We start from the raw sequence: 15,988 nt of genomic DNA, 5'->3' as shown, positions 1-15,988 counted from the left end.
GTACTTGGTACATGTTGATACTTGGTACTTGGTACATGTCGGTACTTGGTACTTGGTCCTTGCTTTAATTTGGCTATAGGTTCCATAATGAAACTTCGTACTTGCAATTGGTACATGGTCCATGGTATTAATTGGTCAATGTAACTTTGTGGTACTCTAATAAATTAACATGAAAACAATAAAACCTCTTTAGTGTTAGATTTGGTATAAGGTACTTGATTTGGTACTTAGTACTTGCAACTTGAAACTTGGTACTTGATTTGGTACAAGATATGTAGAATCTGACACTTAGCGTAAAATCTACTACCTTTACAAAAAATATGAAAATCAAAATATTGTTAATACTAGAGCCTGACATAGAAACCAAGAAAACTTGTTAGTGTTAGATTTGGCAGTTGATTCAAAGTTTGGTATCAGGTTCCATAATGAAACTTGATAGTTGTTGTTGGTGCATGGTACATGGTACATGGTACGTAACTTGAAACTCGGAGCATATGATGCTTGGTACTTTGAAACATCATAGTTCAAATCTTCATCTTAAAAGAAACATTGGAAGCCTTTTTAACAATGTGTAAACCGACCGGGCGAAAGCCACAGGTGGTGACCCAAACCAGGACAACAACAACTGAACAAAAAGACTAACGTCCCTAGCGATATTTCTTTTATATTCTTAAAGACTTGCACAAGAGTTCTATAAGATCAAAATGACTTAATTTTGAGAAGTAGAGCAACTAACAGAAAACTTAGGACTAGGTTTCACATGCCACATCATCATTTGGTAGCACAATGACCATGATTTCAATCCATCTTTTTAAAAAATATATATATGATGGTTACTTAGGTTAGTTATCTTATCGTCGACAAATAATTAATTGTTTGACAATAGACAAATTCAGTGATGCAACAAACACATGTCAGTATATATCATCAGTAAGTTTATGTACATGTGTCCAAAATGTGTGGTGATCAATCCTCACATATACAAAACAAATCTCATCATCACATACGATGTAGCAATGCACACTGAAAAATACATATATAGTGATCCCAAATATGCAAAAGAAATCTCTACGCAGGATCACTATGTGATCCATCACTACTGGAAGATTCACTATCATCGGTCTCATGATCGCTAGTGCCACCACCACTGGTCCGAACCGGGGGACTACTACTGTCCCCATCTCTGCAATCATCACCATCATGGCCAGTGATTGGGCCGCTGCTCCTCTCAGCCTCTCGACGTCGCCCCTCGGCCTCCTGTCGAGCCACCTCTGTCATATCAGCCTCCCCATGATGCTCCTATATTAGTTAGTGAAATAAAAAAAGAATATATTACAGTTACCATGAAAAAAACTACAAATCAAAACAAAGATACGTACAAGTGGATCTGGAGTGTCAGTAAGTGTCTGACACAAAGCACGATAGCCGCAGTATGTGGCGTACTCTATCTCCTGTGCTGCCGGTGCACGACCATAGTCTTTCGTCTACATTAAGACACAACCAAAGACTTATTATTTTTTGCATTCAATAATTCTACCTTTAAAAGTTAATATGTGAATGGTCTATACTCACAAATGTGGCCACAAATCCATCCCGTCCCATCCGCCCTAGTCTAGATGTGTGACGTAAAGCTACTCTCTTTCTTGCTGCCTCCTAAGCAAATTTGAATAAACAAAATAACATAGATTAGAGAAAGTTAGAATCAATCTAGGAAAGTTCATATTAATTCTAATATATATTACCAAAGCACACACCTTTTGTAAGGGAAAATTAATGCGTAGGCGCATCTCCTTGCGGAAGAATTGCCATGTCTCCATGCAAATGGTTGCATTTCTCTTGTTTGACGGCACCATACAATAGCGCCTATTTATTTTTTAAATTACAATAAGCGTTAGAATATACCATATAACTACTAGACTTCAATGTTTTGTTACTTTTATTGAATTTTTTATTTTGGTCATTTGATAAATGTCTCATGTTTTTATGGTAATTGAAATCCAAATTTGGATCAATCAGAGGGTACACCACCACCTCCTACTAGTGGTAGCCGGGGTGCACAGAGTTCTGATACTGCACATGAACCCGTTTACGATGATTTCTACTATGATGAGCCTATTATATGCTGGTGTGCTCATTGTTGTGGCACGTATCGCAGGCCACGACGGGAGTGCTTTTCACATCAGATGACTTATGTTACTTTTGAGCAAGCACCACCACCTGAGGAGCGACATCTACCTATGGTATATTTTTTATCTCCCTTTGTTTGATATTGGAGTTTTAAAAATCAAAGAGTAAAATAAATAATGTAACTAGATTATATATGTAGGTATCTTCACTTGATGGTGAGGATGAATTTACTACCAGTGGTGCACATGTCTCTCGCACATGGCACCGACAGGTCATTTGTCAGTTTGCAGCTCGAGGTTTCTCGACATCCTCTACCTCCTCCATTGGAGGTTGAAATGGGTGGAGATCATCCACTGCCTACTCATTTACAGGATCTAGTACAGAGCTACGATCGTAGACGATACGGAGGCTGACAAGGAGGACCACTTCCTTCAGATGGAGTGGTTTTTAGCTTTTGGGGCAATCGCTACATGATTGCTCCGTCCACCATCAGTGGAGCGGGATGAGGCAGCTTTATTGCACAGGATTTTCATGTGCCCCCTCATTCAAAGGTCACCCTTATGTCTTTTTGTGGACCTATATATAGATGGGGTCCATGGCATCAGCTCACTCGCTACATCTAGAGCATGACTACTTATGGATTATGTCTCAATGCAGCCTCTCTTTCTACTAGAGGGATTACACATGCAGAAGGCCAAAGACTCTATGTTGATGGAAGACCTTACTCTCAAGGAAACATAGCAGGTTTAATCAATAGTAGTCGAGGGAGAAGTGCAAGAACCAATTGCACATTTGTGGAGTGTGAGAATAGTCATGAACCAAGACACATGACTAGGGATGTACCAAGATATATAGTTGTCCATGCTATTAAATCATTATGTGTTGGTGATGAACTGCTAGTCAATTATGGATGGCGTAGACCTCCATGAGCACCCTTAACAGATGAGGGTTAAGAGCTCATTGTATACAATTCCTAATGTTATTTTGAACTCTTGTACCCTAATTCTACACTTTAATTTTCATTACGTTTCGTACTGTCACTAATTTATTTGATATTATTTTTTGTTGTTTCCAAATGTGATTGAATTCCATGCACATCTCTCTCTCCTTTTATATATAAGCATGCTATTGATACAATCTTCTTTACCTTCACGTATGCAGATTCCAGATTATGACTTCGATAACGTCACAAATCAACATTCACATGACGTATCTCAAATGTCAATAGAGTGCATGAGGATCCTACGCAGGAGTGAATACGTATGCAAGACTAAAGGAACAATATTCTAACGACTTTAATGGACGTGATGATATCTTTGATAATGACGATGGCATGGCTGATTTTATTGAGGATTGGCATCAAAATGATAGTGCGAGCGATATTCCTAACAACGAGAAGTATCTTCGAGAAGAAGCTCTAAAGCATATCTACGAAGGAAGCCAACTGACACAACTAAGTGCAAACTTACTTATTCTTAATCTTCAAAACCATTTTGGATGGAGTAATGTATCCGTTTCAGCACTATTGAAGTATATATACATCTAACATATTTGTTTGCTACACTCTAAACATTGGTGCTTGTTATTGATCATATTTTTAATCAACTTGTAGGCTAGTCTCTCAAAAGTTCTTGCCGACAAGCAATTCCCTTCTTGCATCACACGATGAGGTGAAGAAGATGATAAGTAGTCTTGGACTTGACTATTCTTCTATACATGCATGTCCCAACGATTGTATTTTATATAGACATCAGGACTAGGACAATGTGGCGTGCCCAAAATGTCAAACGCCTCGTTATAAAGATGAGAAAGGTAAGGTCCCTAGAAAGGTATTGAGACATTTTTTCTTGGCTCCGCATATAAAACATATGTTTCAAATTCCTGAATTAGCTAAGCTTATGACATGGGGAGCAGAGCACAAGAGCAAAGATGGAGTAATGCGAAGTCCGTAGGATAGTCCTGCATTTGAGCATATTGATTCGCTATGGCTAGATTTCGCAAAAGAATCACGCAATTTAAAGATGGGTGTAGCATTAGATGGTGTGAATCCATTTTCTATAAAATCAAGTAAATGGTCTACATGGCCGGTAGTTATTAACTATAATCTACCCCCATATCTTAGTATTAAGAAAGAGCATTTAATGCTCTCACTCTTAATCCCAAGAAAGCGACAAGTTAAAGACCTGAATGTATATTTGGCTCCTCTCATTGACGATCTTCAAGATTTCTGGAGAGGGATTGATGTCATGGATATGTCAAGAAGCATTGGTGAAAGACAGTTCATTGTTCGTGGGATTTTAGCATGAACTATCCACGACTTTCCAGGATATGGTTTTTGCTCAGGTAAATGGTTTAGATATATGCATTTTCTCATATGTTTTTTGTATATTTATTGCGCTAATAATCTTTGTTATGTTTTTCATGCAGGAATATGTACCAAGGGTTATAAAGGTTGTCTTGTGTGTGGTGATTGGTTGAGATCAACTTATAGCAAAAACCTCAACAAAAATATATATCTTCGATACAGATGATTTTTACCTGAAGAGCATTATCTACGAAATAGAAGGCAAGCCATACATTTCAACGGGAAGGTAGAAGAAGGGAAATGTCCAATACCAAACACACCAAAGGATTGGTATCTAAAGTGGACTGTTGGGCCCGCTATCGTACGGAGTCGGAGATCATAAGCGGTGATGATGATGACGCTGTGAAGGTGCGAGCCAGAGGAAAACGTTCTCTGGCTCAAAGGCCTTCGATATGGTACACTTTGGAATATTGGAAGGATTTGAAGATATGTCATCTTCTTGATCCTATGCTATATTTAAGAACTTTGGTCATTCGTTATGGCAACACCTTGTTGGCTTGAAAGACACAGTGGCAGCAAGAAATGACTTAAAGGATCGAAACTCAAAGCCTAATCTATGGCCACTTTTTGATGAAACTGGACGTGACACAACCTATGAGCCTGCCCCATGGGTACTCAACACAGAAGAGGTGTAGACTATCAACAAGAGGATTCAATTGATTCATACGCCTACATGATATGGAGCATCTTGTCGAAACATGTTCACTTTAGATGACAAGAGCTTCTCTGGTTTAAGAACACATGATTGGCACAATTTTGTGAAGGTAATGTTTTATCAATCTTCGTAAGTATTTATTTTCTTGCATGTTTTGTTGATTGGATTAATCATGTATACAGCATATTCTACCCCTTGTTATTGATGGATGTACTACCCAAGGAGTCCGAGACGTAATATATCGCTTTGGATCGCTTGCAAGGTATTTATCGCTCATTAAATTTTAGTGTAAAATTTTAGTTGATAAGTTCTTAATTCAAATATAACATTAATATCTTCTTTCTTTTATTGATAGATGGATTACATCTAAAGAAATTGACAAAGGGTTAATTCCACAAAAGAAGCGTGAATGTATCTCTAGAGCTTCTTTGTTTAATGGAGAAGGAACTTCCAACCTCCTTTTTTGATATCCAAGTTCATCTGCTAATCCATCTAGTGGACGAGATAGAGCTTGCTGGTGTTGTTTCTACTCGATGGATGTTTTGGGCTGAGAGATTTATGGGAGTACTGAAAGGTTATGTACGTCAAAAAGCAAGACCAAAGGGTTCTATGGCGGAAGGATGGATGCTTGAAGAATGCATGTATTACGTTTGTGAATATCTTGAGCAAACCGATTTTGAAGCTCCACGCGTATGGACAAATGAGTCTTCTTCTACCATGTCAGACGAGGTATTGTCTGGTAAGGGAGTCCCTTTTTAACTTAAGATCCAATATAATTTGGATATTTCTACTTTCATTGTCTATAATAGCGAATGCATGCAACAATTTGTTGAGGAGTATGAGGAGAAACTTGCGAACCAACGAGTTGACAGACATAAAAACAGGAGATCCAGATGTCAAACCAACGTAAATAACATCGAAGATGTACCTACTTTCATGGATTGGTTATACACCCGTATGCAACGGGCGGATAGAGATCATGAGACAATCTCAAGGGAACAGAGAGAGTTTATGATCGGATGTGAAAGAAAGGTAACTTTTGGGTTTTGAAAACTTTAAACTAAACAAGCAATATTCCTTTTTTTCTTATATCATTTATATATTGATCTAGGATCGAATGTATACAAACATGTGGGCTTATGGTCAACATCTTCGAATAAAAGCTATTGACAACTTACGTCTAACTCAAGATTCTTCCGTTGTTGCCTCTTTCAAGCAATTATCACGTGCAAGTTCAAGAGACACAAATCTTGTTGATAGTGAACTGGGTTATGTGGGAACCATAGTCGGCATTTATGAAATATCGTATTGGATCTTCAAGCAGGTGAATGAAATCCCTCTTCATACAAAAATGACATGTAGATTTCTTGAAGTTATGCATAATTCTAAAGTTTTGATTCGTGCATTTTGACAGGTGATTCTGAAGGTGGATTGGTTTCGTGCCGAGTATAAAGGCAATAGTGCCACAATGAGAAGAGAACCATCCAAATTTTGGTCCGTCGACTCCTCAAAGTTAATGCGTGCAACAAGAGAGCCTTACATTTTGCCAACTCATGTTGAGCAAGCATTCTCTTACAAGAACCCAGATTCTCATCCATGGTGGCAAGTTGTGCATGTCCAACCTAGAGGTCGTCAGTTGTTTGATAGCGTTGACCCTGAGGAAGAAAATTAGGATGAATTGGTAACATCCTCGAATCTAGACACATCCATGTTAGAGACGTGTAGAATTTTCCTTGCCGATCATGATGACATTGTAGATGATGATGAGAACGACAACCATCCGTACTCTGACACTACAGACACCGAAGAGGAAGAAATAGTGGATGTCGAGCACACGGAGGAAATGAACGTCAACACAGATTTAACAGGTGGCAGAGGAGTTTGAAGAAGTAAACAAAGATAATGAAGATGAGATTTTATTGACAGTTAATCTCAGAGATGATGATGAGGACTATTAGCCGTGCGTATCAACTCACAAATCAACCTATATTGGGTAAGATTTAATCTCGTAGTAATTAATTTTGTTATTTAATGATTTTTATTCTTTTGAAATCTTACTATGATAGGGGTGGGTGGTAGGGAGTCTCGTGGTGATAGCCTCATATGGCTAGTATCAGGGTTCGATTCCCTTCAGACTCATTTTTCTTTTTGTAGCTATGTACAAGGTAATCAAAACACGTCGCTGCTCAAGATACGAGGACGCTGCCACCGACAGTGAAGCCCATCTGAAAAGCCTAGCATTTTGCATGACAGATCAGCCCTAGCGTTTTTGCACTGCAGATCAGTCCCAACAGCAGCAGAAGACAAATCAGCCCTAGCATTAGAAGATTCCACAGTAAGATAGCAGATCAGTCCTAGCGTTTTTGCATCAGCATAACCATCCAACATTTTGTAGACTACCGCGACAAAACCCAGATCTAGACCAATGTTTTCAGTTTTCAGCAATCAGACTCCGCCGTAGAATCATCGAACCTCGCAGACCTCACCTTCCTGTAGCAGTTCTTCACCGCATGGTCAGATCCACAAGCGTTTGCAGTTTCAACCCAAAAAATGTAGATTTCAGCATTTGCGTTTTCAGCGCATCGTCGTTGCATCGTTGTCATCGATATAGAGTCAAAATTCAGTGGAAAGATTCATAGATTTCAGCCATAGCGTTTTTCAGATTTCGGCCCGTCTCGTTGTCGTCCTAATCTTCGTCGACGTTGTCGGCAAGTCCATAGCATATGATTGTTTGCGCTTTGCTCAAGATGACTGCTCTGAACTGTGCTCAAGGTTCCTTTTACTTCTTATGGAAGGGAGAGCCTTCCGTTCTTAATCGAAAGTGCTATGATCACAAACAAAGTGAATGGACACTGTGCGTGCAAGTGTAGAGACTGAGAGATAGAGAGAGAAGAGAGATACGACACCAAAGACGTTGTAAAAACATCCTCCGAAGGCCCCACTCTCATCGTCGAGAGTGGTCTACTATTGATTGCACAAAGTGGTACAATGCGGATGCAATGGACTGATGCAACTTGGGACTATACCGGTGACAACGACGGTGATGACGACGACGACTTTAGGGCTGAAATCTGTGGTCTTCTATCTGCTGAATTTCAGGACTGTTTCGGTGGCTAAAAATGACTGTTTTGGCTGCGTTTTCAAGGGTTAAAAATGGACATCTTCTGCAACCAACTAGGATTGATTTGGGGCTGTTAAAAAACACAGATCTGCTGCGTTTTTATACTGTTGAATTTGCATTTTTCTACTGCTTGTATAGCTTCCCTTCTCGAGTGGCTTGTATAGCTTCCCTCCGCAAGGGTGATCACCCGAGGTAGAGACCTCTCGTCGGCCAAGGGCCCTCGAGGTCACGTCTCAGGAAGTCGACTCAAGAGGACGAGTGACTGTGGAGGGTCTCGGAACTGCCTATGCATAGAGACCCGTAACACTCTCCCCGCCTACGAGAGAGCACGATGTCCTCATCGAGTATATTAGATTTGAGAAAAATTGTAGCCTTGTCCCTACTATCTGCTTTAACTGAGCAGGCTGTCCACTCCCCTGTAGGCATGGATGTCACGTACATAGCATGTAAACTATGCCATAAAGCATGAGTTGTAGTCTCCCTCAAGACCTGCCAGTAAACAGACTCAACCAGATGCAAACGAATCGTAGACATTGCTAACTCTTCAAGATCCTGCCAATCATCATCACGCATAGACTTGGGCTTCGCCGCCGATAAACCACGCAAGGGTTTATCCTGCCCCAAATCCGCCAATGCAACAAGCATATGCTCCTTCCAAGCAACAAAATATGCACCATCAAACTGTGTCGGACCATAACGCTAGAAGTCAAATGAAAAATCATCCATAATGCTCGCAAAAGAGCAACCAACAATGACTAGAAAATGTCAACCAAATCAGTCCTAAACTGGCTCGAATCGCATCAACAAAAGTCTGCAAATATGGCTCAAAACCTGATGCAAAATTGCACCAATAACCCTGCAAAACCTTGCACAAAATCACAAGTCAATATGACTCAATCGCGCATAAATATCTGACAAAATTTTGGCGGAGTCTTCTTTGTAACTGTAGCAAAGTCTCAACAGTAAACCTCAAAGAGACAATAATATATGCCACAATGGCCAATCCGGGAATAAACTCGACCGGAATCACCTCACAAAGTCATACATATAAGCATACCCGCTCTTGCCGGAGTACCACTCAACGGCACCTCAAATGACATTCATGTGAGTGATGATTGCTGCCAAAATACCTTCCAATCGATGACCAAATGTCTGCCATATAATTTTAGCAACATTTCGCAAAACCTTGCAAGATCTGTCACTATGCGCAATGAAAAATACTGCACACAAGGGCATACACAAGTGACTCCAAACTCCAACCAAATGATGGCTGAAAATCACCTATCAAAGTGGGAGTAAACTCAACCACTAAACCGTCAAAGAGCAACCTGCGGATACGTAGAAGCTAGGGTGAGAACCTGAATAAAATCCAACAGAGTTTCTTTTATAAATTGAGCTAAATCTCAAATAATATCAGCCATAAACAAATACACAAATCCATATATGGTATACATAAAATGCCAAGACCATGGCAACATAGCTCACTCTCGCATGAGTGGCTCTCTCGACAAATGCATATCCAAAAACCTCTGTACACCTATGAATCTACTAGTTGCTGCAGAAAATACTCTGTGTGTGTGAGATATACCAAAAATAGTGTTTTTGGGACTCGAAAGGGCACAAACAAACCTGCTGCTGTACTTGCTGTAATTCAAAGCATAATTTCAGAAAATAGACATTTCCATCGCTTCCGGAGCGTGCCAAAACCCTGACCTAAACTCTTGGATCATGTAGATCTGATTCAGTACGACGGAGCTACGCAAAAAACTGCGTTTTAAAGCCCGAAAATGGCAAAAAACGAGTTGCACATAGTCTTGAACCTGCTCCTGATCCACTCTGTGTGATGCAATGTCCTCTCAATGCAAGCTCCAATGCAAGAGCTCTGCCACAATAGCATCCAAGCACTCGAATGTCAAGCTCTCCTCCACCGAGCACTTCTCTATCGAGCTCCACTGAGCTCAAAGCTCCTCTCACCAAGGAAGCTGCAACCGCCTCCTCGACCAAGCTTGACCATACCAAGCTCCTAAGCTCCAAAGACAATCTGCCTCAAGATTCTCCCCATTGGAATTCCTCCCTTTGCATCGCCCTTGACTGTAACCTCCATGAAGTGCCAACCATACTAGTAGCATAACCGTCATCAGTGTGCCCCCACTACTTACTTGGGGGCCCGTAGGCCTGCTAGTAATCTCATCCAAAATGGCCTGGCATACAACCCACTGTCCGGTGTCGAATAACCCCATTCGGGCCAGTACCGGTTAAGGTATAATAGCATGTGCCTAATCACTCGCACAACACAACTCCCCGAATGAAAGGTGGGTTGGTGCTGATCGGAGCCCGCCCTCTTGCAATGCGTAGTCGTGTTGCATTCGCACTCAGTGGCTCGCCCGTCTCTTCGAGGCTCGCCCGTCTCTTTGAGGGGAAACACATCGGCCATACATAACCTGCCCTAGCATTGCTGTTCTTCTCGTACCTGCATATCTCACCTTGCATCTTAGTTGTTTGCTGGCCCTCCGACTCAGCCCAATACCTCCTAGTTGTGGTACATTCCCGATTATGCGATCTAGTCCTTGGCTACCTGGTATGACTTTGAGTCCACCTGACTCGCTCCGCATCCTCTTGCAACCTACCTTGTCGCGGTGGGACCAACGGCCATCTGTGGCCTGCATTTGTGCCAGCACTCGTCTTGCTACATTCTGTCCTGTCAGAACCAGCAAACGGCTCTAACCCTTCGGGCTTAATCCCGCATTGGCCAAGTATATTTCAGCATGCTGTCAGCTCATCACCTCCACGCATTTGGGTCATTCCATAAACAAATGCATCCCTGCATGGGTAACCTTCTCCCGGGTCCCATATGCATATCTTCACCTCCAGTAGGTTACTATCCACGACCCCAAGCAGCCCTGCTTGCCACACATGACTCCGACAGTCGCATTTTTTAACACCCATCATCGAAACACGCGGAAAAATGTAGCCACGCGGCGATTAATCCCACTGTGTTTGCCTCAGCTAGCTTATGGCTCGCGTACACTAGTCTTTAAGGCCCCTTCAGGGACATTCCCAATCGGGTCTCCATGACCTCCTTCGTGACCCAATGACCTTGCACCATTGTCAATTCATAACCCTAGTCACACCTTGCTCACCACCTTTTCCGGGTAATCCCACAATCATCCTTCCCATGTGTGCTCCAAGCCTAGTAGGCTTGTTGCTGACCAACCTGTTTTCCCAACCGCCATCTGGTCCAAGCTATTCGCAGCCATACTATGAACACCATTTGCTGAGGGGTTCGACCTCATGCACACACCCTAACTTAGCGGTATACCATAGGTTTACGCATATCAGCAGGCAGACCCTGCATGGCTCACATCCTTTATCTTCACTTCACAATCAAGCATCACGACCACAGTGCTACATTCCAAGTTCGCCACATCTCCTGTCAATTCTTTGCATACGAATGGATTATTGCCATGGATTTCCACAATCCCCTTCTCGTGCAATTCGAAGGTAGCAACCTGTAGGTCGCTGCGTGTCGCATGCTCCAGCTCTCCCCTCTCGTGTGGGGGATAGGAGTCCGCAGGGTTCACGTGGTGCTCCTCCTCAATTTCTTCACTCATCCTCTCACGGGACATCCATACATTCTTCTCCTTCGTCCATACACGGGGCATCCGTCTCCTTCTCTTCTTTTGCTTGTTTTTCCTCTTCGCTCAGCTTGGCATGCATCATCGACACCTTTTCAAAAAACCAGGTCATCACTTGCTCTTGCCGACGGAAGTTGGCATCCATAAGAATTTTCTTTCTCTCTAGCTCTTTTCTCGTTCTTCTACTTTCAAGCCGCATCAACTCTACATCCTTATAGTAACTCTCAGTCGTCCTCGAGAGTGTCTGAGTCGAGGTCTACATAGCCTTTTGCACCGCATCCCACTCATATCCTGGTTTTTCTTCTCTCCATCCAGCAAAGCGTTCCCTCATGCGTCGTATCGCTCTTTCAAAGCATAAGAGGGCAACCTCCATGTTGAACCATGCCTTCAGTGAGGCCATATCCAAAAGCTTGAAAAAACAGATTGGCCCTTAAAAGAGTAGAATCAGTCACGCCACTTCTCCTACGCAATTGCAACTATGAAGTCACTTATTGTAGATGCATATCCATTGATAGAAGAATCTCAACAACCATCGACAGAAGAAGCTCAGCAACCTAGCGTTTTTGGAGACCCATCACCTAGTGTTTTTGACAGTTTTTAGCATGGCGTTTTTAAGCAACCAATGAAAGACCAGCAGATTGAGCCCCTAAAGAGTAGCACATTCAGCCCCAAGAAACCTCAGCTTTCAGCCCTAAACCTGCAGATTTTCAACGTCAAAGACCTATAGAACAATCCCAGAATCAGCGTTTTTGGACATAGTCGTAGATTTCAGCCCATAGCGTTTTTGGATAGCAGATACCAGATTGCAGATTTCAGCCCTTAGGACGGTGTCTTCATCCCCTTCATCATTGCCGACATAGCCTAGACTTGCATCATTTCCATGCATTCAGCTTGATCCAGTTGGTGCTCTCCTACGCGATTGCAGCTATGAAGTTACACATGCCTCCAATGGGTTACTAGCATGGGAGCTTTTGATGGACCAGAAAAACCAAGTCGTTCTTGTTCTGATGGAGGTCGTGATGCCCTGTTTATCAGGCATAGGTCTATTGGGGTGAATTATGAACCATGGGACCCTCAAGCACATTCCCGTTATCATGATGTCCTCTCATGACTCCATGAATTCCATTTTCAAATGGAAACAAGTGAGGAAAAATGAACTGAAGAAGCACTTGCAGCATCTTTGGAGGAGGTGCCATAGTTCAAGGACCTGAGCACTGGGAAGATAAAGATTTTGATCTAAGAGGAGTGGCTGCTGCAACGAATGCACCTTTTCTAAACCTTGTGCCATCAACACATGAAAATTTTGGGACAGCTGGAAGCGTTGAGGATGATCATTTGGCTGGACACCGTGTACATTTGATTTGTCTCATATGGTCCCAAGCGGCAAGCATGATAGAAGAGAGGAAAAATCATGCACCCCAACAGTGCATGGTGCACCCTTGCGAGAGTTTCCTACAGCCTGCCTCTACTATATGCTACACCTACTCAGAGAGCAGCTCCGACCAATTTCCACCTTGAGAAATCGAGAGTCAAGAGACGAGAGAGAGAGAGAGAGAGAGAGAGAGAGAGAGAGAGAGAGAGAGAGAGAGAGAGAGAGAGAGAGAGAGAGAGAGAGAGAGAGAGAGAGAGAGAGAGACATAGATGTTAAAAATATTTCTTTCTTTCTACTTACCGTGCTGCGTCGCGTCGATGACCCTTGAGTTTGCACATTTGCTTGACCATCCACTTGGGACTCCATCCTATCCCATACTCCGTCTCTAGTGTGTTGAGAACATAATTCTTGTCATCCTCATGCTGATCACTAGAGTGCAAAATAAAGCCGATTAGTATTTTAACTAACAAACTAAAATTTATATTTTTTATGTTAATTAATACTTACTCCCATGGTATATGAACCTGCTTTAGATAAGACGAGCAGAGGTCTCTCATCCGACGTTTGAGGGTGATGCTGGCTCCGAGTTGGAGGATAGCCCCATCAGGCAAGATGTCGCATGTGACACCCAAGCTGCCAATGCACGTGCGCATTGGTGGAGGTGGAGGCACTGATGGGGGAGCTGGCGGTGGCTGAGACGGTGTCTCACGGTGAGACATCAAGGGAATACATATATTAAGATTTCTATATTTAAAAAAAGAATGACATTACTACTTTATCAATCGAGAAGATTACCGATGTGCTATGGTCTGATCTGCCTGAGAGGAAGTCTCCACTCCTGCGTGTAGCTGGGAGGATGTACCCTCTCCAAGACGTACGGGCAAACTGAATCGCCCAAGAAACTCGATGGAGCTGTCTAAACTGGCGTCATCCATCTCCATAAAATCTGACATAGCCTCCGTCAAAGCCTCTTCTGATAGTCTAGTGGTACGTAGCAAAGTCTTGATGAACGTCAACTTCACTCTATGACCCTGGTCACTCATCGTATCTGTATATTTAAAACAAACCATATGTCAAACTAACACAAACATCGTATCTGCATGTAACATCAATGCAAGTAAAAATATTAATAGATCAAGAATCTACAGATGAGGTCGAAGCAGCCATGAATGGAGTGGACTACAACAAAATAGATCAAACAAAAATGCTACAGATGCTTCAAAAGGTTATGAATCAAATGCAAGATCAAGTAGCAAAACTAAACGAGAAACACGCTCAGTAAAAAATTCAATGCAAGAGTAAGCTACATGAGAGATTTGATGGTTTGTGGTCGAATGCAGCACGAGCTTATAACCATATGGCAGATGTGGACAAAATGAAGTAGACCTGGATGTAATCCTGGAAAGGACTCAACCTGAGCTATATGCTGTTGTTGGCAGCGCTTTCGCTGCCTACTCTCACATGGTATCAGACGTTGAGGTTCTTCTCCCAAGCCGACGATCCCCAGCTGATTGCTTCCGTCATGAAAAACTCTCTCAAAACTGAGATGGCTCCCCCTTGGTGGCTGTGTTTTCAAAAAATAGCAGCGTTTTCACCTCTTAGGCTGCATTTTCTGTGCTATGGAGCCAGATCAGCCATCGCTACTCCCTTCTCTCTCAACCCTGAAGGGATTACCCCAGCCATCGCTACTCCCTTCTCTCTCACCCCTGAAGGGATTACCCCAGATCAGTCGTTGATAAAGCACTTGCAGCAGCGTTTTCAACATTAGACACAGTACCAGATCAACCCCTTGAAGCATTGCAGAGAACCCCCATTTTCAGCCATAAAAACACAGCAAAAAAGTCATTTTCAGCCACCCGAAACAACCCAAATATTTGCATAATTTCAGTAGTTAAAAGACACAGATTTCAGCCCTAAAGTCGTCATCATCATCACGATCGTCATCATCGAAAGGTCCCAGGTTGCATCAATCCATTGCATACGCTGCAATGTTTTGATATTCCAAAGAAACCCTACTCTTGATTTGATTAGTGTGTAAATAAGGTTATGATCAATAACCTTAATGAGGGGTCTTCAACCTATAAATAGACCCCTCTCCTTCTTGTAAAGCATCTCCAAGATCTCACATAATAGCAACCCAATACTAGGCGTGAGGAGAGACTTAGGTGTAGCAATTAACCACTTTGTGAGCTTCACACTTTGTGTGAAAAAATCTTTGATGCTACACATTTCAAAGTGAGAGAGTGTGAGTAACCTATCTAAAACCACTATTGTATATGCCCTTCCATTTTCAACAATTTGAGTTTTTGGTTCTTCAAAGATTGTCTTGGTTGTAGAATCGTCGTCCTTTCATGTGTGCCACGTGGTTTGGTGAATGCAAGGTGACTCTATTTTTTAAGTTCCATCATTTGAACTTGTTTGAGAAAGTGGTTAGTGTGTTTTCATTGCCAATTTTGTGTCCATTGTAAGAGGGTATTTTGGTGAGAGGCTTTCCACACCCTAAGATAGTGTGTGTGTTTGTTGGCAATGTTTACCGCTCACTAAGCATTGAGTTAGTTTTTCTAAGCTCAAACGATAGCATCATAACAAACCATCTCCATTTTCCAGTCACCTACAAGGTATTACGCAAGTTTCATTCCTCTCTCTTCTCTTTGCTCTATCTCTCTCTACTCCATTTGGTGTGTGTCTTGGTGTGAGATTTCTTTTGTGTGTT

At 42.1% G+C, this 15,988-nt stretch overlaps 1 protein-coding gene and 3 pseudogenes across 1 annotated transcript; 2 read left to right on the top strand and 2 right to left on the bottom strand.

The window, feature by feature from the left end:
• Window positions 1–990: 990 nt before the first annotated feature.
• LOC147431000 (uncharacterized) lies at window positions 991–14,318 on the bottom strand. The gene is made up of 5 exons (XM_086494492.1): window positions 14,071–14,318; window positions 1,755–1,863; window positions 1,573–1,653; window positions 1,380–1,484; window positions 991–1,296 (listed from the first exon to the last, which is right to left on the bottom strand). The coding sequence occupies exons 1-5, from the start codon at window positions 14,316–14,318 to the stop codon at window positions 1,069–1,071; spliced, it is 771 nt and encodes a 256-aa protein (XP_086350618.1). The 3' UTR covers window positions 991–1,068.
• Window positions 5,191–6,819, top strand: LOC147431003 (uncharacterized; annotated as a pseudogene).
• LOC147431002 (uncharacterized) lies at window positions 6,856–7,105 on the top strand (annotated as a pseudogene).
• On the bottom strand, window positions 10,549–11,070 carry LOC147431001 (uncharacterized; annotated as a pseudogene).
• Window positions 14,319–15,988: the final 1,670 nt, after the last annotated feature.

Source organism: Adiantum capillus-veneris, chromosome 21 (genome assembly GCF_014529385.1).
Source record: "Adiantum capillus-veneris isolate H3 chromosome 21, ASM1452938v2, whole genome shotgun sequence".
Lineage (NCBI taxonomy): Eukaryota > Viridiplantae > Streptophyta > Polypodiopsida > Polypodiales > Pteridaceae > Adiantum > Adiantum capillus-veneris.
This window is presented reverse-complemented; position numbering and strand designations above follow the sequence as displayed.